At 37.7% G+C, this 23,838-nt stretch overlaps 1 protein-coding gene across 3 annotated transcripts in view; it reads right to left on the bottom strand.

The window, feature by feature from the left end:
* The window catches only part of ACSS3 (acyl-CoA synthetase short chain family member 3), a 368,594-nt gene that overhangs the window by 91,131 nt on the left and 253,625 nt on the right, over nt 1-23,838 (bottom strand). For all 3 annotated transcript variants that reach the window (XM_008256845.4, XM_002711267.5, XM_017342001.3), the window contains 2 exons: nt 20,913-20,993; nt 20,647-20,742 (listed from right to left, as the gene is read on the bottom strand). In XM_008256845.4, coding sequence (XP_008255067.2) covers nt 20,647-20,742; nt 20,913-20,993 — 177 coding nt within the window. The remainder of the gene's footprint in view (nt 1-20,646; nt 20,743-20,912; nt 20,994-23,838) is intronic.

The following is a 23,838-nucleotide window of genomic DNA, read 5'->3' as shown; positions in this document are numbered from 1 at the left end:
CAACAAATGCCATCCTAAAGGCAGAGACCAAATCTGCCAGCACTGTGACCTTGGACTCGCAGCCTACAGACCTGTGAGAAAAACAACTCTTGTGTGTTCTTTATAAATTACCTAGTCAGTCTGTAATATTCTGTCAGAGCAGCACAAGATGTATGGACATAGCATGTGCATCCGTAACTCTGTATGGAGCTATCCATTTCCATTTGACTCTATACCTGCTTTTTCCCAGCTATGACAGTTGACCAGATTTGGCTTTATGATGATTCCTCCTGCCAGTAAATAGGCTGTTTCTCCCAGCTAAGTGAGAAAAGTCTACCAGTCCCTCTAAGAAGAAGCTTCCTTCCAGAAGTATTAATGTCAAGTAAATGAAGCAGAGGACTGGAACTGGTAATTCTGCAGACTAAGTGCTCAGCTAATTAGGAATTGACATATTTAGCATTCACAGTAGTCACAGAGAGCATTTACCCCTAGTACAGCTTGCATCATATGGCTCTAAAAAGATTACTTTCACCTCTGAATTCTTCTATGCTGATGTGGAATCATTCTGCTGTCTCATAACACAGGGACAAATTAAGATTTTCCTTATTCATAGTGATTAGTTGGACTTTGCCATAAGTAGACAAGCTCAAAAATTATTGCTTAATCACACTCTCACAATTCTTCCCAGGAAGTAAAGTGTGCCTATTCCATGTGTACCATATAGCCTAGCATGGGGTTGCACAAAGCATGGTTAACTCATACCATCTATATACTGCCCAGAACAACTTCCAAGCATGCTTATATTTTCTCCTGGCTGGAAAAAAAATCTTCCTATGAAATTGCTCCCATAAATGTGACTACTAACACCCTCAGCACCAAGTCCTCCTAGGCTGCCCTATCAGACTTCTCTCAACAGCATTTGGCACTAGTGATATCTCACCTTCTGGAAAAGAGCCCCTCTTTTGTTCTTCAGCACATTTTGCCTTTCTGAGTCTCTTGATTCAAACATGATTTACCATTATTATGCAAATGTCTGAGTAGTACCTTCAGCGTCTACATTGCCAAAACCCAAAGTACTCTTGCCCTCTCCACCAACACACACCTACTCTAGTACTTGACTTGTTAACTGCTATTTCATCAGTAATGCTGGGCAAAGGCGTCACAGCTATTTTCAACTTCCTCTTCACCTTCTTTTACAATACTCATCTGCCTCCTCCTTAATGCTCAGATCACTCTGGTGCGAGCCACCTATCTGGGGGAAACTCAACAGCTTCCCATTGTTCTCCTCTAAATTGACAAGAGAACTCTCTCTGGGCCAAGAAAATCTTGTTTCAAATCCCAACTATTCCTCATGTATTCTGAAATTCAGTCAGATACTATACAAAACAAATTATTGTTGTAACACTGGTAAAATTATTTAATGCCTATAATCTTTAGTTTCCACAGCTGTAAAAAGGCAACTCAAAATATCAACCTAATGGGTTCATGCTTAGAAGGGATCCAGTTACTAAACAATCAACAGCTTTAGCTATTATTATTATTTTTACTGTATCATCCACCAAGTTCTCCATATCTACTCTTCCTAAATTATCTTTAAATGACTAGTGGACAGATATTTGAACCCAGGTATAATTACTAAATGTAGAGCATTTTTCATGGGTTATAGTTCATTGCAGTTTACAGAAAACAAATTATACCTTCTGTACAGCCTAAGAGATTTCTTGGTTAAGACGTGTCTTTTATTTATTTGCTTTCTGTCCTTTATATCGATCTTAATTACTTGACTGTTGTCAGCTGCTTCGGTGCAAGGACAATATATGATACTTATTCTGGTTCCCCATCAGTCCCCAGAATGCTATTAGGCACACAGTAAACAGCAATAAATACTGTGGATATAGTTGTGACAATATCTGCACTTACCTGCTCCAATCTCAACCACAGGCACACAAGAGAAAAAATTAAACTCAAAAACAAATATCTTCAGAGGGTCAGCACAATGGCATAGCAGGTAAAGCCGCCACCTGCCATGCCAGCAACCAATATGGGTGCCGGTTTGAGTCCCAGCTGCTCCACTTCTGATCCAGCTCTCTGCTATGGCCTGGGAAAGAAGTAGAAGTTGGCCCAAGTCCTTGGGCCCCTACACTCATGTAGGAGACCCAGAAGGAAGCTCCTGGCTCCGGATCAGTATAGCTCTGGCCAACTGGGGAGTGAACCAGCTGATGGAAGACCTCTCTTTCTCTCTCTCTGCCTCTCCTTCTCTCTGTGTCTAACTTTCAAATAAATAAATCTTAAAAAAGAAATTCTTCAAACCAACTGAGATATATAGTAGATGCCATCAGTTTTATAAACTTTTCCAACTGAGATCAAATATACAGCTTGAATCAGAGTAAAAACTGAGTCATCATTTTTCTCGTTCCATACATTAAAAAAACCAAATTGCTGTAAAAAAATCCATCACATAAGAATAGAAAAGGTCTATGATACTATCCATTTAGTTCAACAGTTAGCAAAACCATGACTATTGGGCTCAAAAGGAAGTAAAAATCCATGTCCTTAAAAATGTAAGCCCCATCCTCAAAAAAAAAGTAAACAAGTTAACATACGTAAAAACGTAAAATTCTAGTGAGGAGGAGATAACTACATACATTCAAATAAAAACAGCATTATCAAAAAGTCTGGGAGAGGCTAGGACCTCAAGGGTCCACATATAGAACTACAGCAGAGAAAAATTACAGATCAAGTGCAGAACAGAGAAGAAAACATGTCCACTGAACATACTTTAGGGATTATTTGGCAAGAGTGTTAAACATAAAAGTTAGGGTCAACACTTTAGCGCAGCTACATAACCTGCTGCTTTCAATGCCAGCATCCCGTATTGGAAAGCCAGTTCGAGTTCCAGTAGCTCTGTTTCCTATCTGACTTCCTGCTACTGCACCTGGGGATGCAGGGGAAGATGACCAATTTACTTGAGACCCTGCTACCCATGTGGGAGACCTGGTTGTTGTTCCTGGCTCCTGGCTTAGCCTGACCCAGACCCGTCTACTGTGGACACTTGGGGAGTGAATCAGCAGATGGAAAATCTCACTTTCTCCCCTTTCAGACTCTCTCCCCCTCCAGCTCTCCCTCTCCCTCATGGTGTACCTCTCCCTCGGTCCCTCTGCCTTTCAAACAAATAAATTTTTAAAACATAAATACAAAAAGAATTTGGAAATAGATGTCAACCTCAACAGTCTGAAATATGAGACTTCCATACTTAGAAATGGCTTAACGTTTCAGTTCATGTATATAAGGTGATAATTACTCATATTTTACATGTATGAAAACACAAGGTACTTCAAAAAGTTCATGTAACAGGTAATTAAAAGCTTAATTTTTTATCAAAAATACACATGTAATTGTAATTTAAAGACTAATAAAGATAAAGCTCATCAAAAAATAAATGTTTGGATAATAATTAACCATGAATTGTGCTCTACTGTTCACCTATGAAAGTATTCAAGGTCACTCTTATTTCCCTTACAAATTCCACTCTTCAAAGGCAGATCCTTGAGGGTAAAGACCACTGGGTTACTTTCCACATTGGTGGCTTATTCTTCAAAGCTGGTAGTAGCAGGATCAACACAGCCCTGTGTGCTGATTGCTCTGCCTGGTGCTTAGAAAAGAACTAACAGGCCCCAAAGGGAGCTGCCTCTAGTGCTCTGATGACGATGTCAGTGTTCTGAGGACAAACGTATTTTGAAAAAATATATATGGAGTTTGTAAACATTCAAGCTTTATAACAGCTGGACTGCAGGGGTGAATGGTTAATGTTTATAATTTGGAATTCTATTCTGAGAAAGAACAAATTTGTATTTTTGAGGTAGGACAGAATAGATATCAGTATTGTTCTAGTCTATCCTGGGAACTATACTGAAGGCTTTTCATGGATTACCCAATTGAATGTCAAATAAGGAAGTATTATTACTACTGAAACTTATAGATAAGAAAATTGAAGCAGACAGCAGTCAAGCAACTTGTCTGAAGCTAAACAACTGATACAGAGAAGGTGAGAAACTATACCATAGCAGTCTGTACTACTACATTTCCTCTCAAACACTAATAATTCCCATTGATTTAGAATGAAACTTTTTTCTTCAGCCAAATACATTTGAAGAATCAGCATCTCTCACTAAGAAAAGAAACAGGCATGAATTTCAGAGTTAAAAAATCTGAGCAAGTTACCAAGCAATTTATATACTACAGATTTAAAAAAAAAAAAAAAAGCACATGGAAAAGATTTACAGAAATGAAAACTGGAAGAATATTTATCAACCCTCTAATTTTCATGATGCAAAAATAGCTTCCCAAAGAGGCTGAATTATAGGTAGAGTAATTGAAATAACAGATATTAATAATTCCAGTCCAGTGACCATGCTTTTCAATCACAATTCAGAATCTTAATTCTTATATATGCTTTTAAAATAATGTGTTGTCTGAGAAGGCAGAGTATAGTTCATTCCTTCAAATTTAATTACCGAATTACCAACAAATGGCCATCTGTCCTGGTGCATCTAGTGAGCACACCACTCTATGGTAATTGCTTGGTACTGTGAAAAATAAATTTTTGAAATGCCAATAAATGTAAAGTCAGAGCAATCTTTCATTCTTTGAGGATTTTAAAAGAGACTATTATTACAATTCCATAACCAGATGAAGTATATTAGTCTGTGGCTTAATTACAAGCTAGATTTAAGGAGAACAGTAATTACTAATATTCCATTCTAGACCTAGGTAACATCTTAGCCAAGGAACAGTAAGCTGATTTCCTAACCATACCACTGCCATTTTATTGTGAAATTAAAACGTGTCCACAAGACACATATTTGTTCGCTGGAATACATCAAGCGAAAGCAGAATGTTAAGGGCCAGGAGCATGTTTGCAGGAGCATTGGTTTTGACTCTGCAAATGAAAGACAAGAAAAAGGTACAAGTGCTAACAGAAAAAGAGAGGCCAGGAACCATATTTGTGTATAATCACCACCTGTTGGAATACGCATGTACATGCCCATTCACAGCAGGTTAACAGATGTAGGTTTATGTTGAATCTCTTATATTAAAAGATCGTTTGTGGCTCATCCCTCCTCTTCGGTAAAACTGCAGTAGCAAGCATCTGTCCTTGTCCATACGTTATCAGAGTTAAATCTGTTGGAATCAAATATCCACTAATAATGTAGTTATCAGAAGAGGTATTGTGTGTTTTAATCTCAACTCTTATAAATAAGGAGTGAATTATTCAGAATTGGTTTCTGCATTTTGGCAAGTTGGTCCAATTTGGCTTCGAGGTATGAGTAATATAAATATGTCCAATTCAATTAGTAAAAATTTGATCACTGTTCATGAAGTTTTCTGGTAAAACAGGAAATTACTTTCTCCCCTTTAATCCCTAAGTCAACTATTTTTTCTGACATCTTAATTCAGTCATTTATTTAATGAATATTTCCTGGGAACTGAGAATGTGTTCAGACCAAAGCTAGGAGCTAAGAATTGATAGTGAGCAAAAAATGAAATGATTCCTTCTCTAGGGTGATTTAGAACAGAAAAGAGCAAGCAAACACATCACAGGCACTTAAAAACCCATGTGAAACTGCAACGATGACACCAGGCAGCAAAGAATGCAAGGTGAGGAGAGACCAGGAGGAGCTGATTAGATTTAGAGAGGTCAAGGAGGGCTGCCCTGAAGAAGTGATCTTGAGCTGAGATCTAAAGGATAAGACACATATGAAGTAGGCAGGCATGCAGGCTAAAATTGATTAGATTTGTGAACTGAAAGACCACGCCTTCGCCACGCCCCTGTGTGACCTCATGCCCCTACCTGATGCCTTCGCCACGCCCCTGTGTGGCCTCATTCCCCTACCTGGCCACACCTGGGTGCCCACCAGCCAATCAGGTTAATTAGCCACTCCCCTTTGGAAGTGGGTTAAAAGCCTGGACACAGTGTGGCCCGGCCCTCTCTTCTTCCTTGGCCTCTTGTCAGGAGGGGGCTTCCACCTCCAGGGCACATGGCCTTCAGGCCACCCGCCCTAGGTTCCCTGACCTAGCTGCTCATCCACGTGGCTGGTTCCTGGTGCCTGCTATGAACCCCTATTCACCTCTCTCTCTTAAATAAAGCTGTCACTCTCCTATGCATCTTTCACACTAAATAAAACCTTAAAATGTATACCATGCCGCCTCGTTTATTTGTGCCAGTATTTAGAATTCTTCTCTAAATATTAGGCAAGAATCCTCTCGGGCTTATTAATATTGGGGATTCAGTAATAAGCATATGGTGATATCGTATGGCTCCCAAATTCCGGGTGCATATGTGGCACCCCAGACAGCACTGCTGGGGAACTCTACAGGGCCACATTTCAGTGTGGATTTTAGGGGGTCTTCTCCGATTTCACATATATTTCAAGTAAAGAGAATGGGGCAAACTTCATGCGGCAGGCAGGAGCACTCCCAAAAATGGTAAGGAAATGGGAGCGTGTTTTTCTCCACAAAGTAAAGCGATTAAAGATGGGTTGAACTTTCCTCATTTGCGAATGCTGTTGAGAAGCCAAGTAACATTACAAAAGGTTGTTAGTAGGAATGAGGCTGACAGGAGTCAACCAGGAAGGCCTGCAGAGAGAGCTGCAGTTTAAGAAACAGAACTGTGTAGATGAAAAGCCAGTGTTGTAGCTGCAAGGAGACAAGAGGGTCAAGGATGTTTGCTATTGTTTTACTGAGAGAAATCTGAATGTGCGTTAAAACACGGTGCTCATCAGGAAGGTGAAGTCACACAGAAAACCATGATTTCCCACCCATTTGACCCTGCACATGTAGAGCTTCCAGTCTCAGAGCAGAAAAGAAAATCTTTTAAATAGCCATTGCATTTTTTCCATGTTGAAATGTAGGGTAGCTGATGCATCTATACGTTCAATTGAATGACCAATATGGTTGTAGGCATATCTGAGGGATTTTCACCTGAAGCAGTTATAGATTTGTATTACATCACAAAATATAAAAAAGTGGTCTTTGTTGAGAAAAAGGGATCTGTGCATTATTCACTCAAACGGTATCATGGGTATTTACATGCAGTGAAAGAGAGATGTTTTATCAAATGTCTTTTGGACTCTACATGATTTGATGCAAGATGAACTACAAATCTCCTAACACTTCAGAACATCAATCTTGTTAAATCAGAATTCAATGCTAAGGAAAAATATTGTCACAGACATCAATTCATTGTTTATATTATAGCTTTAAAATGTGATATTGTCAAGTATGGAAACAAACTCCTGAGTGTACTGACCTGTATATAATATCTTTAGAAAACATAATCCTATGAGAAGTACATGGATGATCTGCTAAATTATTTTGTTTGCTATATAATTTTAAGAAAATATTTTGGCTTCCTATATAAAATATTACTAACAATGCTAAGTATTCTTTTGGTAAACAGTCCAAAACTGAGGCATAACTCAATTATTTTGTGGAAATCAACATTTTTTTTTCATTTGCTGGCCTACTGACAAGTCAGGATTATTTGTAGTTTTGTTTTGCATTGCACAATCAATCAGGCAAGTTGCCCCTGCATTTTGCATGTTCAAGTTGTCAATTAACTCTTAAAAATGTTCATTTGGGATGGCTTTGTGGTACAGTGGGTTAAGCTGCCTCCTGCAGATCTGGCATTCAATATGGATTCTGATTCAAGTCCTGACTGTTCCACTTCTAATCCAGCTCCCTACTAATGTGCCTGCGCAAGCCGCAGAGGGTGATCCTAGCACTCAGGCCTGTCACCCCCACAGGAGATCCAGAAGGAGCTTCTGGCTCTTGCCTTTGGCCTGGCCCAGACCTGGCTGTTGCAGCCATTTGGAAAGTAAAACAGTGGATGGAATCTCTCTCCCCCTGCCTGTAACTCTGCATTTCAAATCAATAAATCTTTTTTTAAAAAGTAGTTCATCCATTCAAAAACCTTTATAAACCTTTTGGAAGGTACTGCACCACAAAACAACAAACATTCTTTGCCTTCAGATTACAAAATGACAGCATTGTGTGTGTAAGATAGAAGGAACCCAGATGTGGAGTAAAGCACCTTTCAATCAGCCAGAGAAATGCGAAGAAAAGAGGCAAGGAGGAGAGGAGAAAGAGAGGGGAGGAAAAAAAAAAAAGAAAATCAGAGACTCGGTGATATTTAAGCTCTAATGTTCAGTATATTATATTTAAAATTTAATCCCTTAAGAAAAAGAACTGTGGTTATATTATCAGAACAAAGGTGGAGTTTAAAAAGAGGGAAGAATTTAATCAATGGCAGAATTCTGATCATGTCATTATCACTCGAAGACAACTGTTGGGTGGGAAGGACTGTGTGTGCAGGAACCACAGAAAAGAAAGTAAATGGAGGCAGAGGACCAAGAACTATGGATAATGTGGATCATGCAGAAGAGCATGAATTATGTTAAGAAACAGTAACTTTGTATTTTTTGATTAAATTGCTACATTGGGTCACTGTGGACTCACTTCACTTGTAAGAAATAATACAAAGACATACTATATACCCTTTACCCTGTTGTAACTAGGGGTAACATCTTGAAACACTAGGCTATGACATTAGTAATATCAATTCTGTCAAGACAAAAGCAAACAGTTCTGTTTCCACAAGGATCCCTCATTTTCAGTTTCTGACCACATGAGCTTATTACTAATATCTACAGACACAATGGGTATTTGTATGGTTTCTTATATCCTAAGATTGTCTTGAATAGTCTTCTTTATTTTTTTTTTTTTTTTTGGACAGGCAGAGTGGACAGTGAGAGAGAGACAGAGAGAAAGGTCTTCCTTTGCCGTTGGTTCACCCTCCAATGGCCGCCGCGGCTGGCGCGCTGTGGCCGGCGCACCGCGCTGATCTGAAGCCAGGAGCCAGGTGCTTCTCCTGGTCTCCAATGCGGATGCAGGGCCCAAGCACTTGAGCCATCCTCCACTGCACTCCCAGGCCATAGCAGAGGGCTGGCCTGGAAGAGGGGCAACTGGGACAGAATCCGGCGCCCCGACCGGGACTAGAACCCGGTGTGCTGGCGCTGCAAGGCGGAGGATTAGCCTAGTGAGCCGTGGTGCCGGCCGTCTTGAATAGTCTTATTAGCAAGTGTTTTTGAACATTCTACAATTTTCTACATAAATAGCCATGCCATCTGCAAAGAGACAAGTTTATTTGCTCCTCTGTGATTTTTATGACTTTTGTTTCCTTATATTGCCATACTGAAGTGACTACAACTTCCCTAACTATGAATAGAGAGGTAAGAGTGGAAATCCTTACCTAGTTCCTAAACTTTGGTGGAGAGCATTCAGTCTTCTGAGTATGATGTTAGCATGAGGTATTTTTATGGATGCCTTTAATCAACTTGAGGAAGCATTTTTCTATTCCTAGTTTTCCAAAAGTTCTTAGTATGAATGGGCATATATTTACTAAATGACATTTCTTTATCAATTGATATCATGTGATTTTTTTCTTTTGCTTGTTAATTTTGTATATTACATGGACTGATTTCCAGATATTAAGTCAGCCTTGCACCCTAGAATAAATTCCACTTGGTCATGGTGTACAATTCTTGTACACGGTATATAATTCTTTCTTAAGTATTAATGAATTATTTGCTAACATTTTGTCAAGACTTTTATAACAATATTTGTGACAGACTCCAAATGATCAAAGAACAGACTCTAACTTCTATTGGTTTAAATCTGTTAGTTATTTTCACGGTCTTGGGTTTCATCTACTTTAGTAGGTTTTCTGTGAGTACTCAGCAGTATCTTATTATTTAGTCTTTTTCTGGTTTAGGTATTAGGGCAATACTAGCCTCATAAAATTAATAAGAAAGTGTTCCCTCTTCTCTGAGATTGTGCAGAGTTGGTGTTAATTCTTACTTAAACATGTGGCAGAATTTTTCTGTGCCTGGGGAGTTATTTCTAGGAATCACTTAAATCATAAATTCTATTTTCTTAATAGTAATATTTGAAAGGTTATTCAAGTGATCTCCCTAACTGATGAAACATGGTAGTCTGCAATTTTGGAAGCAGTGGTCCATTTCATCCAAGTCATCAAATTTATGTATGTTGAATTAGGCATAGTATTCCCTAACTATCTGCGGGGTCTTTAGTGGTATCCACTCTTTCATATGTGATATCAGTGATTTGTATTTCCTCTCTCCTTCTAACTGTTAGAATTATAAGGCTTGCAAATTTTAAGTGTCTTTTCACAGAATCAGCTCTGTGCTTCATTGGATTTCTCCTTTGTTTTTCTTTCTTCAAATTCATTAACTTCTGCTCTGATTTTTACTATTTCCTTCATTCTGCTTGTCTGAGGATTATTATGCCCTTCTTCTGGGTGTTTTCAATGGACTTGAAATTCTTTGTCCTTTTTCTATATTTAGTACTATAAATTTCCCTCCTAGAACTTCTTTAGCTGTGTTCCACAAATTTTGACATGATGTACTTTCTTTTTAATTCTGTTAAATATATATATCTGAGGCATTTATTTTGAATCTATGAATTATCTTGAAGTGTATTTATTAGTTTCCAACCATTTCAGGATTTCCCTTTTATCTTTCTATTAATGATTTCTAGTGTGACTCCACCATGATCAAAGAATAGACTCTGACTTCAATTTATTTATATTTGTTGAGGTTACTTTCATGGTCCTGGGTTTCATCTACTTTAGTATATGTTCTGTGGGCACTTAAAGGGAATGTATAGTATGCTGTTATTGGGGATAATGTTCTATGAATGTCAATTAAACCTTGTTGGTTGATGGTTTTGTTGTTTTTGTTCTATCTTTACTGATTTTCCTTATGTTCTATCATTTATTGAGACAGCAATATTGACATGAGGAGAGTTCGGAAATTAGAGGAGTAGAGGTATGTATTGGTCAATTTTCTGTTGCTATAACAAAATATCCAAGGATGGGACAAGTGTAAAGATAAAAGGTTGATTTAGCTCACAGTTTTGGAGGCTGGGAGTTCAAGATTAGGTGGCTCTTACAGTCAGTCTGTGGTCAAGGTTTTCTGGCTACATTACAGCACAGGAGGAGTAGAGCAGTCCCATGGCAATTCAAGATGCTAGAGGAATTCAGGGACCAGGCTTGCTCTTTTTTTTCAAGCCACTGTCATAGGAAATAACCAGGGTCCCAAAAGAAGTACACTAATCCCTTCCAAAGCTAATGCTCCTATGATCTAATCACCTAAAGGTTCTATCAAACCACCTGAACACTGCCTCACTGAGGACCAAGAGTCCAGCACATGAAGCTTTGGAGGACACAGGCAAACCACAGTAGATGGCCTGGAAGGGAGTGACTGACATTAAAGGTGCAAGTATCTATTGGAAAGTCTCCTAGACTAGACTGGAATGCAGACATAAATCAGACCAGAAGCCCAAACACATAATATCAACATGACATACTCATTTATATTGGCTGGATACCATTCTTGAATATTTAAAGGAGGCATAAAAAAGGAACACTTCTGATATAAACTAAAACGTATTCAAAAAGATGTAATGGACAGTAGAGCATGAGATATAAGGATAATAAAGTTATAATCATTCACAGACTGACTCAGTTTCTATGCCTGTGCCGATGGAGGTAGCATTAACAAAACTATAGACTACATAGAAAGAAACCTATCTTTCAGGTTATAGAGAAATTGATAGAGATCAGTTCATGCCATCTTGAGCCTAATGTATGTTTGCACCATCTGGAGATGTCCACAATAAATTGGTGCTCAGCAGAAAGCCATACAGAAAGAGGAATCTTTTGTTAGAATTCAAATATGACAAATATGAACTATGTGGAGATTAACCAGGAAATGTGAGCAGAATGAGAAAAGATGGCTGAAGTTCCAATGTTCAGGATCAACCTAAGAAAAAACAAGAAAGGGGCTAATAACAAAAAGCTATCAGGAAGAAAAAAGAATGCAGAGTAAACTTCAATCAAGTTCCATATATATTCACTGAGTGCTTACTTAGTATATGTGATGCACTGTGATTCTGAATTTAAGGCTTTTTCACTCTCTAGGTGCAAACAAATAATTTCAGTACAATGTGGCCAGCTCGTATACAAACATTCAAAGGGGGTAAGTGTATCAAAGAGAAGGACACTAAAAACTGCCTCCAATTTTGAGAGGGAACTTTAGAGATAAGATGCTTTTTTTTTTTTTTTTTTTTTTGACAGGCAGAGTGGACAGTGAGAGAGAGAGAGACAGAGAGAAAGGTCTTCCTTTTCCATTGGTTCACCCACAAAATGGCCGCTGCAGCCAGTGCACCGTGCTAATCTGAAGCCAAGAGCCAGGTGCTTCTCCTGCTCGCCCATGCGGGTGCAGGGCCCAAGGACTTGGGCCATCCTCCACTGCCTTCCTGGGCCACAGCAGAGAGCTAGACTGGAAGAGGAGCAACCAGGACAGAATCCAGCACCCCAACTGGGCCTAGAACCCGGTGTGCCGGCGCCGCAGGCGGAGGATTAGCCTATTGATCTGCGGCGCTGGCTGAAATAAGATGCTTCTAAGCAGATCTTCAAGGACAGTAGAAGTCAACCAGATAAGGAAAGACAGAGGGAATGTTATATTCAATAAAAGAAAACAGCAGGAACATTAGCAAAAGTATATACATCTCAATGAATAATTGAGAGAAAAGGTAAAATCAGACTGCAGAAGGCCCTTTAACTATATCCATTATAAGGTAATTTGTGCTGTCTGCTCTAGTAGTTTCCATGAAGTGCTCTGGACAGGAATCAGACTAACACAGGATGAACAGTGACTGTAAAAGTATAAATTCACAACAGAGTACTTAGAGTAAAATTTTTAAGGAGTTTAATGGAGAAGAAAAATAAAGATGGGACATATAGAATTGGGCAAACATTTGAAATGCTTTGTTCTTAATCAGAGAGAAATAAGGACATTTAAATGCTGTAGAAAGGAAAGCATAGTACAAACACAGGGTTTAAAAACATTTTTGGGGGCCAGTTCCACTTCTGATACAGCTTCTTGCCAATGTGACTAGGAAAGCAGCAGAAGATGGCCTAAGTGCTTGGGCCCATGCACCCACACAGAAGACCCAGCTGAAGCTCCTGGCTCCTGACTTTGGCCTGGTCTAGCCATGCTGACTGTTTTGGACATTTAGGGAGTGAACCAGAGGATGGAAGATATCTGTCTCTTTCTCTTCCTGTAACTCTGCCTTTCAAATAAGTAAATCTGTAAAAAAAATCTTATCTTCATTAAGTTACTCACAGAACAAATAATTATAGAACATCCACATTGTTCTTAAGCCCATCATCTTTTTATAAATACAAAGAACCCAATAAGTAATGACCTGGTCCTACTATTTTTCCTTTTGTTTGATTTGGATTTCCTTTGTATTTGAATAGGATATTTTCTGCCTTCACACCTTCACATTCTTTCATAATGATGACTATAGTTCTCTATTTCCATCTGTAGAAAATCCTTAAAAATCATTTGTAAGCCTTGATGAGTGGTGTCAAATTCTTTCAATTTCTGTTTGTTATGGAAGGTCTTTATTTCACCTCCATTTATAAATGAGAGTTTTGCTGGGTACAATATTCTGGGTTGACAAATTTATTCTTTCAGGACTTGGACTATGCCCTTTCATTTTATACTAGCCTGTAAGATTTCTGATAATAATCCAGCTGTTACTCTAATTAAAGATCTTCTGAAGGTAATCTGGCATTTCTCTGGTCACATTTTAGAATCTTTTTTTTTATTTATTAATGTCTTACTGTTGAAAGTTTGACTGTAATGGGTCATGGTAAAGATCTATTCTGATCATGTTTATTAGAAGTTCTATCTGCTTTCTGTACTTGGTTGTTCCTATATTTCTCCAAAGAAAGGAAGTTTTCTTTTATTATTTCACTGTGTAAGCCTTCTAATACATTCTCTCTTTCTACACCTTCTTGAATTCCTAAGACACATGTTTGGTCATTTTATAGTATTTCATGCCAAAGACAGCTTGGAAAAGACCATGGAAGCACAGGTAATAAAAGCAAAAGTAGACAAATGGGAAGAAGCTTCTGCACAGAATGGAAACAAAAAAGTGAAGAGGCAACTGATAGAATGGGAGAAAATATTTGCAAATTGTGAAACTGATAAAGTATTAATATCCAGAATAAATAAAGAGCTCTAGAAACTCAACAACAACAAACAATCCAGTAAAGAAATGGACAAAAGAAATGAAAAGGCATTTTTTTGAAGGATGAAATCCAAATGGCCTACAGATACATAAGAATATGCTCAGGATCAATAGCCAGCTGGGAAATACAAATCAAAACTACGAGGCTTCACTTCTCTCTATTTAGAATGGCTATCATCTAAAAATAAAAATAAATAAATAAATAAATACTGGTGAGGAAGTGAGGTAAAAGCTACTCTAATCCACTGCTGCTAGGAATGTAAATTATTACTACCACAATGGAAGACAGTATGAAGATTCTTCAGAAAGCCGAAAATAAATTTACAATATGACCCAGCCATCCTACTCCTGGGAATTCACCCAAACAAAATGAACTCATCCTGTGAAAGATATTAGTAAACACAAGTAGCTAAATTCAAAATAGCTAAGATACACAATCAACCCAGATGTCCATTAACTGATGACTGGATACAGTCAATGTTGTAAATATACTCTACAGAGTGCTAAAAAGGAATGAAACCTGTCTTTTGCAACAAAAAGAATGTAATTGAAAACAATTATGCTTAGTCAAAAAGTCAAATATTATATGTTTTCTATGATGTGTACTAGTTAATACAGAATGCAAAAAAGTATAGGAATGAAATGGTCACTTTGTGCTATGATTGTCATTTTTAGCACTTTTTTATATGCCTATGGAACTGTAGCCTCCCTACTTTTTACTTCTTGAATGTTACAGTTAGTGGTGAATTAAGCCTGTGAATTTAACATGTATTAAATTATGTCTGCAAAAATTGATGGAGAGAGGGAATAGATGGGAGAAAGTTTGGGGGGAAGGGCAAAGGCAGCGAAATGTCGTTGTCTTCTTGAAATTGTACCTCTAGAATGCATGAAATTTGTTCTCTTTAAATTAAAAATCTGACCTGTGATAAGTACAAGAGCAACTAAAAGGTAATCTTTAGGATAAAATTGACACTGAGAAACAATGACTTTTGAACAGCCCTTGTCTTGACTGTTGAGGAACAGTTTTTTTTTTTTTATATGATTTATTGAAGTCTTTACTTAACATAGAGTTAATCATATGCATATAAAGTGAATTGAGTGGACAGCGCTGTACTGTATCAATTTAAAGCCCTGGCCTACAAGACCAGCATCCCATATAGGTGCTAGTTCCAGTCCCGGCTATTCCACTTCTGATCCAGCTCCCTGATAACACGCCTGGGAAAGCAGTAGAGGATGACACAAGTCCTTGGGCCCCTGCACCCACATAGAAGATCTGAAAAAAGCTCCTGGCTCCTGGCTTCAGATCAGCTCAGCTCCAGCTGTTGCGGCTACCTGGGGAATGATCCAGTGGATGGAAGACCTCTCTCTCTCTCTACCTTTCTCTTTAACTCTTTCAAGTGAATAAATATTTTTAAAAAATTAAAAATAAAGATAATTGAAAACAGATTTTCATAAAAACTAAGAATGGAAATAAGAGAGGGATGGGGAAGGAGGTGGGAATATGGGCAGGAGGGTGGGCACCAGGAGAAAAATCATGATGTATGGCCGGTGCCACAGCTCACTAGGCTAATCCTCTGCCTGCGGCGCCAGCACCCCAGGTTCTAGTCCTGGTTGGGGGGCCGGGTTCTGTCCCGGTTGCTCCTCTTCCAGTCCAGCTCTCTGCTGTGGCCCGGGAAGGCAGTGGAAGATGTCCCAAGTGCTTGGGCCCTGCACCTGCATGGGAGACCAGGAGGAAGCACCTAGCTCCTGGCTTCAGATCAGTGCAACACTCCACCCATAGTAGCCATTTGGGGGTGAACCAATGGAAAAGGAAGACCTTTCTCTCTGTCTCTCTAACTCTGCCTGTCAAAAAAAAAAAAAAAAAAAGTAAAATCTCCATGTTCCTAAAGCTGTAATTATGAAATGTATGAAGTTTATAACTATAAAGCTATATAGTTCTGCATACATTCCTATAGACTTACTTCTAAGGGTACAATTTAAAAAAGTTCCATGGGACCCCAAATTCCCTTAAGCTGAGCGGTAAAAATAGCAGTCTAAGTGTTAAAGTGAACATATGGATAGGATTAAGTATTAAAATGGTCATATAGATAGGATTAAGTGTCAAAGTGATCATATAAATAGGATTAAGTGGTAATAATAATAACAAATAGAATTAAAAAGGAATGAATGCTCCAACATGGGAAGCAGTCCATACAGTGGACTCACAAGATTGATAATCACTTTAAGTAGAACTCTGATGTCAGAATCAGCCCTTAAGGCATTCCGTTCTGGCTGAAAAGATTATGAGAGCATTTCAGGCATGGAAAGCTAAGATGCTGTGTCAAAAAGTATACTACGGAAGGACCTCTGTGGGTGACACCTCAGTGGCAAGAAGTGGTCAAAGAAGGATGTATGTATCTCTGAAGGGAAGAGAAAACTACGTTGCTTATGGCCCTGTCTAAATATTAACAGTTTGTGGGTTTAAAAGGCTTCCATAGCCTAGGCAGCTCATATCATGAGCCTCGGCAGATCATGGACATGACATCTTAAAGTGTTAATTGTTAAATTAACAACAGGAGTCACCATGCACTAACTTCCCATGCAGGACTCTGTCTTCAAAGAGTTGTATTCTGACAGCTAATAGTAAAACTTGCTCTCAAATATTTACTTGATTTTACTGTATTATGTGGAGGATATTCTTATGTCTCATAAGTTTTAGTTATGTCTAAGTGTTCACAAAAGACATATCATTCTTGGGTTCTTCTTTAAAATTAATGAAATTTCTCAAAAAAAAAGAATGCTTAAAAATATAGTGAAATCAACTTTGAGATGCAATGACTCTGAACAGCCCTTGTCTCAACTGTTGAGGAACATTTTTTTTTCCAATTTGTTGTACTCTTTACTTAGTATAGAGTTAATCTTCTGTATATAAAGCTAATTAAAAACAGATCTTAGTAAAACAATAAGATGGAATAAGAAAGGGAGCAGGAAGAGGGGTGAGAAGGCTGGTATGGTACAAAGAATCACTATGTTCCTAAGGTTGTACTTAGGAAATGCATGAAGTTTGTATTCCTTAAATAAAAGGTTTCTTTAGGGAAAGAAGACACCAATTGTACATCTTATTGGGTACAATGTGACATTCTGATACATGAATATATTGAGCAATGTCTAAGCAGGGTAAATATATTTATATCCTGGAGCATTTAACATTTCTTTAGGGTAAAAACATTAAAAATTTCTACATTCTAAAAAAATTTAAAAATCCAATAAAAAGGATAAACAAGCCCATTCAACCATCCATACTTTGAACTTGAGAAACAATAAATGTCTAAGTGTAAACAGCACAAACATTGTATTTCTCAATTCTAACAGTAGTTTAATACTTCCACTATAAATACTTATAATATTAACCCTGGCTTTATCACATTTATAGAAGCAATATGACAACTCAATGTAATCATCTGGTGTTAAGGTTTATTTTGTTTACACCAAGAGGAATGATTATTTTAATAAAAGACAATTATTTTATTTCAAGGATTTCAGTATGAAACACATTTATCAAGAATATTCTATGTTGTAATTATTAGCAACACCCAAATGCATATCAAATTGGCAAGGTACAAAAACATAATGGGAAAAAATGTGAGCCAATATGCATGGTTTAAAATTTTGTCAAAGTCTGCCACAGTACCTCTTGGTATTCATATAGAAAACCACATTTTTTAAAAATTTATTTCAAAGAGCAACAGAGAGAGAAAGAGAGAGAGAGAGAGAGGGAGAGAGGGAGAGAGAGAGAGAGAGAGAGAGAGAGAGAGAGAGAGAGAATAAGATCTTCTATTTGCTGGTTCACTTCTCGAATGGCTGCAACAGACAAGCATCGGCCAGGAACTCCACCCTGGTTTCCCTCATGGATGGCAGGAGCCCACGTACTTGGGCCCTCTGCTGCTGCTTCCCCAGGAACATTAGCAGAGAACTGGATCAGGAATTGGCACTGTGGAGACTTGAACTGGAATTCCAATATGGGATGCTGGTATTGCAAGAAGCCCCTTAACTGCCAAACCTAAACCATCTAAAAATGAAAGGAGGGGGGCAGCACTGTGGCATAACAGGTAAAGTTGCCTCCTGCAGTTTCGGCATCCCATATGGGTGCCAGTTGAGTCCTGGCTGCTCCATTTCTCTGCTATGGCCTAGGAAAGCAGTAGAAGATGGCCCAACTCCTTGGGCCCCTGCACCGCGTGGGAGACCTAGAAGCAACTCCTGGCTCTGGATCGGTGTAGTTCAGGCCATTGCGGCCAACTGAGGAGTGAACCAGAGGATGGAAGATCTCCCTTTCCCTCTGCCTCCCCTTTGCTCTCTTTGTAACTGACTTTCAAATAAATAAATAAATCTTTAAAAAAAAGGGGGGGGGGAGGACAGCTGTTGGAACACAGCAAGTTAAGCTGCTGTTGGAGACATCCAAATCCTATATCAGAATTTCTGGGATGGAGTCTCACCTCCATTTCCAATCCAGCTTCCTGCTAATATGCCCAAGTACTTGGGCCTCTGTCACTCACAATGGAGACCTATTTAGAGTTCCAAGCTCCTGGGTTCACGAAGGTTCAGCCCACCATTGCAGCTATTTGCAAAATGAAACAGAAGATGGAAGATCTCTTCCACTCTACTCGTCACATCATGTCAGTCTCTTAAATAAATACATAAATTTTTAAAATAAATAAAAGTGAATATACATGGCTTTTACGTGGCAATAGGGACACGGAGAACTACACAAAAACAGAGAATAGCCTCTCATTTTTTTCAGATGCATTAAGTTACAGGATGTTGAGACTGTAAAGGTCCTTGATATCACCTTCCCCCACAGAATCCACATATAAAATTCACTTCTTGCATTCCTTGTTTGATAGAGATCATTTTATACGAAGAGAGCCTATGTTTGAGAAGTTGCTCATGGTAATTCCATACCAAACATTTAAATTGTTCCGAAAATATAACTCCCTATAAATCTGCATTAGAAGATTACTTTATCTTTATGTGACAACTATTCAATATAAAAATACTTATGATACACATATTGAGCGTATTATTTGCTAGACTAACTATCCCCAACCCTTTCATCTCATTATTACATGATGCTGTTTTCATCCTATTCTATTTCTTTCAGATGTTTTCTCCAGGTTAACGATGCTTTCATTCTTCCCATGAAGTTGAACACAAATTTTCAAATATGGGAGAGTGATCGATCACTGAATATTACTATAGTCTGAGTATGATTTGGCTCCCAAACTCATGCAGAACATTAAACTCCAAAATCATGTTAATGGTACTAAGAAGGGAGAAATATAATCCAATTATTGTATTTAGGTCTAGTGGAAAGTCCTCAGGTCATTGAGGGCATGCCCTTGACATGCCCTTGGAAGGCAGTTCTCACCAAAGTGTTGTTCAATAAAGTCTGAGCTGGTCCAGCAGCTCTCTCCCTGCTTCCTGGCTAACCAGGTGCTGATTCCTCAGCATGCTCTCTGCCACTGCCACCCTCCATGCAGACCCTTGCAGCCCTCCCAGTCTGGGATTGCGAACCTGCAAAAAGCACTTACCCAAAATAAACCTCTCCCTCTCATAAGTATTTCCTCTCAAGCGTTTGTTATGGTAATAAAGATCTGACATATACACATTCATTTTTTAAAAAGCAATCCTACAGTTTATGATTAGATCATGGGAAATTTTAATACCTTGGGATTTAACCATATAAACTACAAACAACTCAGGTTTCCCTCCTTTCACTTCTGCATTATATTTTATTCTAAGACTATAAAGATTGCTGTACTTTTCAATCTTGTGAACTTTGTCCCAAAAATACAAAATCATTTTGAATGACAATTAAGCCATTATACCTCTAAGATTTTTATCTATAATCTGATAAATGTTTGATAAATTTTCATACCTTTGATAAAATTAAATAGAATAGCCGTATGAGGACAGTTTGTAGAATATACATAGAAACTTTATGCTTCATTGAAATTAATACAGGCATTCAAATCTCCAAGCAGTTACCTACTCAGCTATAAAACTGGCCATTCTACTTCTCTTCATTATACACAAATCTGTTGTCAGAAACTTTTAGTTAAGACTGAGACATCATATTCTTGGAAATCCACTAATACTACAAAAACAGGTGAATCTATATGGTAATGTTTTATGACAGATATTTAAATTTTTAAAGCTCTAAAACAAGTACCATTTTTATAATACTTTCTAGAAATCTATGAGGGATAGACATCCAGCCTGTTACCGTATGTTCTTCAGAACTTAATTTTTACTGACTTTGTTCTTCAGTTCAACAGAAATAACTGGGTATTGTTTCTTAAATATCTGTTCATTTCTTCAACTTATATTTGTAACCTGAAAAAACATTTTTAAAAAAGGTCTCATGTCTACATCAAATTTTTCTGTTCCTCTTCAGGACTGCTTCTCAAAAGATTTCAGTAAACAAATATGTTTAAAATCTATTACCTCATATAAAACTGTTGTGTTCCCATGCAGAAGAGGTCCATAACAGATATAGGAATGTCCAACGACCCAACCTAAGTCAGAAGCTGCCCACCACACCTAGGAAATAAGAAGATAAGAAAATGAACATATTTTTGTAGGAGGACTCAATATGTAATGCAGGGTTCCAAAGTGGCAGCTTAACCCACTGTGCCACAACACCTGCCCCTAAAAAACACGTATCTTGATCAAAGAAAAGTCACGTAATGTTAGTTTGAAATCATGATTACCTCTCCAGGTTTCAGTCCATATATTGACGACATTGACCAGTTCAGCATTACAGCATATCCCCCAGTAGGCCTAACCACACCCTAAGAGAAAAAAAGTGAGTTAAAAATCAATAAACAATTTATTAACAGATTATCAAAGTTCACCAACTTTAGCAGTCCCTGGTTTAAAATACTTTACATTCTATAATACACAAATTACTTTGGCTTTTACATTATCGGTTAAATCATTAGTTTTATGCATCCTCCAATACTTAACAAAGAACGATATGTTTTCCTCGGTATCATTCCCATGTAACAGTCTCGACCTTTTAAAGAAAACATAATTTCACAAAACCACATGCAAGGAACATTTTTCCAGTGGTGGCACACACAATCAGCATTTTATTTTCATACTTATTTCCAGAACAAAAATGGAAACCTTCAAAATTAAGTACACAGAAATATAAAAACATAGTTATGCTTCTAAAAAACAGACTAACATGCAGACATCAATTCCTTAAGATGATGAAATAATGGACAGCAACTAAGAGGAAACCCCATCACATGCTAACTGGATTCCCATTACAACTTTACACTGCATGATGGAAGCCCAGAATTAGGCCTGTGGAATGCTTTAATAACGAATTCTGGAATTCCGCTGAAATAGGATCTAAGGCTAACCAATTCGCCTTATATTGCATCTTGGACAAAAGTTGGCATGGTTATATATTTGCCATACCACTTTCACAAATCAGCTTCAAATACCTTTCCACAACAGTGTGAACCCATTCAACTCCAATATAATATTAATATTTGAACACTGGTGGTATGAGTCATTATAAATAAGAACCATGGTCAATTTAATACCTAACTCTACTTACTGCTCCATATAAATATACATTAATCACCATTTGCTCAATGATACACAAATATAAAAAATCAATTGTACAGATGAATACCTATTAAATGCAATACAATATTCCATTCTCATGTTTTTTTCATACAGCAGTTATAGCTGCTCTATGCAAAAGATAACTGTTTTATATAAAAGGGCAAATATGGTCCTAATTAATAAATGTGCTATTAATTGTACTTTCTTGGCAGAGCTCTGCAGCTTTCAAACACATACATGAATCAAGGGAATGAAAAAGAAATTGACTTTCTGTTAGTCACTGAAATTGCTGTGCTCCTCAGGTACTACTAATAAAACATAAGTATCAAGCTGTGGAACATATTTTATCTACCAGCAACAACACCTGGTCTCTTGGCAAATATTAAAGGCAGCTTTGTTGGCATCTGAAAGCTGTTTTCTAGGTTGTATGACATGGCTAATATGCAGCTGGCCCTCCTGATCACCTTGGGAATATTAAAAACCCTAAGCCCTCTGCCAGTGGGCTTCACACATGTACTTGCCCACACACACTGAGCAACTACTTGCCCCATTATATTCCATCCTGTTCTCCACGTCAGTAATCACCCGAGGCTCTTGTCATGAGCTGCCAAGGCTACGGAAGCCTCTTGAGTTCGCAAACTCCAACCTTATTTAGACAAGGCCATAATCAAATTTGAAGTTCTCTCCTCCCTTCAGAGAAAGGGACCTCCTTCTACGATGGCCCGTTCTTTCCTCTGGGATCTCACTCACAGAGATCTTTCATTTGGGAAATCTCGACAATAAATTTAAAGGACAGAGTAACAAGTTTCTATATAGCTCACAGATAGGCACTTCTTCAAATAATGTTTACCAATGTTCCTTTTTCTGCAAATTAGTGGATGCTTAAACTATGACAATTTTTTTAAACAAGATTTAAAAATAACAGCATGCATGAAAAAGCATTTTAAAACTGTAAAGGCTAATATTTCTTATTGACAATATTATTTTCTTAGTTCTAGTAATTACTTTTTATCTTGCAATTATATTACTCAAAAGGCAGAAATGTCAAAATAATTAGAGGTTGTCAGCAATGATTCTCATTAAAAACACTTAAAATGGAGCTGAAGGAGAGAGAAAGCCACAATTTCTGTTTTTCTTTGATCTTTAATAACCACTTACTGCTCCTTTCTTAAAGGGTAAGTACAAAAAATCTCAGTCAAGCATCAATTCGCCATTCATTAATCTGGATTCTAGATCAGAAACTCGTCTTGAACATTTCCCAAAGTATTTGACGATACAATTTTCAAATTTCTGAGGATCTGATATTGTGTAGAACTTTATGTTGTGTTTGTAGGTATTTCATGGCAAGTTTGAAAGTTAAAAAATGAAAGATTAGTTTTATAGAGCCTTTATTAAAATATTTACTTGTAACTAAAATAAGGTATTTTGCTTCTTCTTTGCCTTATTTTCCACAAATTAAATGCAAAAAAAACCCTTCTCAGCTTCTGAAAGCATATAAATCAATTTCAAAAAGGTAAATCAATATATTCCAAGTAGATAAAATGAATCAAACTAAAAATGACATTTTAAAGTATATCTGAAATGCTGTGTAAGAGGTGAAAATATGGATTCAATACCTGTGCTGACTCCTAAAACACAAGCCTACTGTACTTTAGTCTTTTGATCTCTGTATTACTTTGTATGTGTCTTTGAATGCCACCTACCTTAAAAGTAAAGGCATCAGATAATCTAATATTCCCTATTCCTCTCTCTACACACACACACCCCACAGCCTACTACACTATTCTGGGATTTTATGTAAGATCAGTCAAAATCCTTAAAAATCTTCTGGAGAGTTTGAAAACCTCTAGGTCAGAATAACAATCTGTGCTTCAAATAAAGACATGAAAAAGACTTCTATCTCAAAAATAAGGAGACACGAGAAACTCTCTTCTCAGTGGACGACCACTTCTAATGCACATGGTACATAAAAAAATCTGTACAAGCAAAATGCCAGGATGATTATTTGTCACCTAGGAATGGGCCCAGTCACCCCAGATGGTTCTTTATGATCGA

The sequence above is a fragment of the Oryctolagus cuniculus genome, chromosome 11 (assembly GCF_964237555.1).
Source record: "Oryctolagus cuniculus chromosome 11, mOryCun1.1, whole genome shotgun sequence".
NCBI classification, from domain to species: Eukaryota; Metazoa; Chordata; class Mammalia; order Lagomorpha; family Leporidae; genus Oryctolagus; species Oryctolagus cuniculus.
The sequence above is the reverse complement of the archived record's forward strand: the minus strand, read 5'-3'. Positions and strand labels throughout refer to the sequence as shown.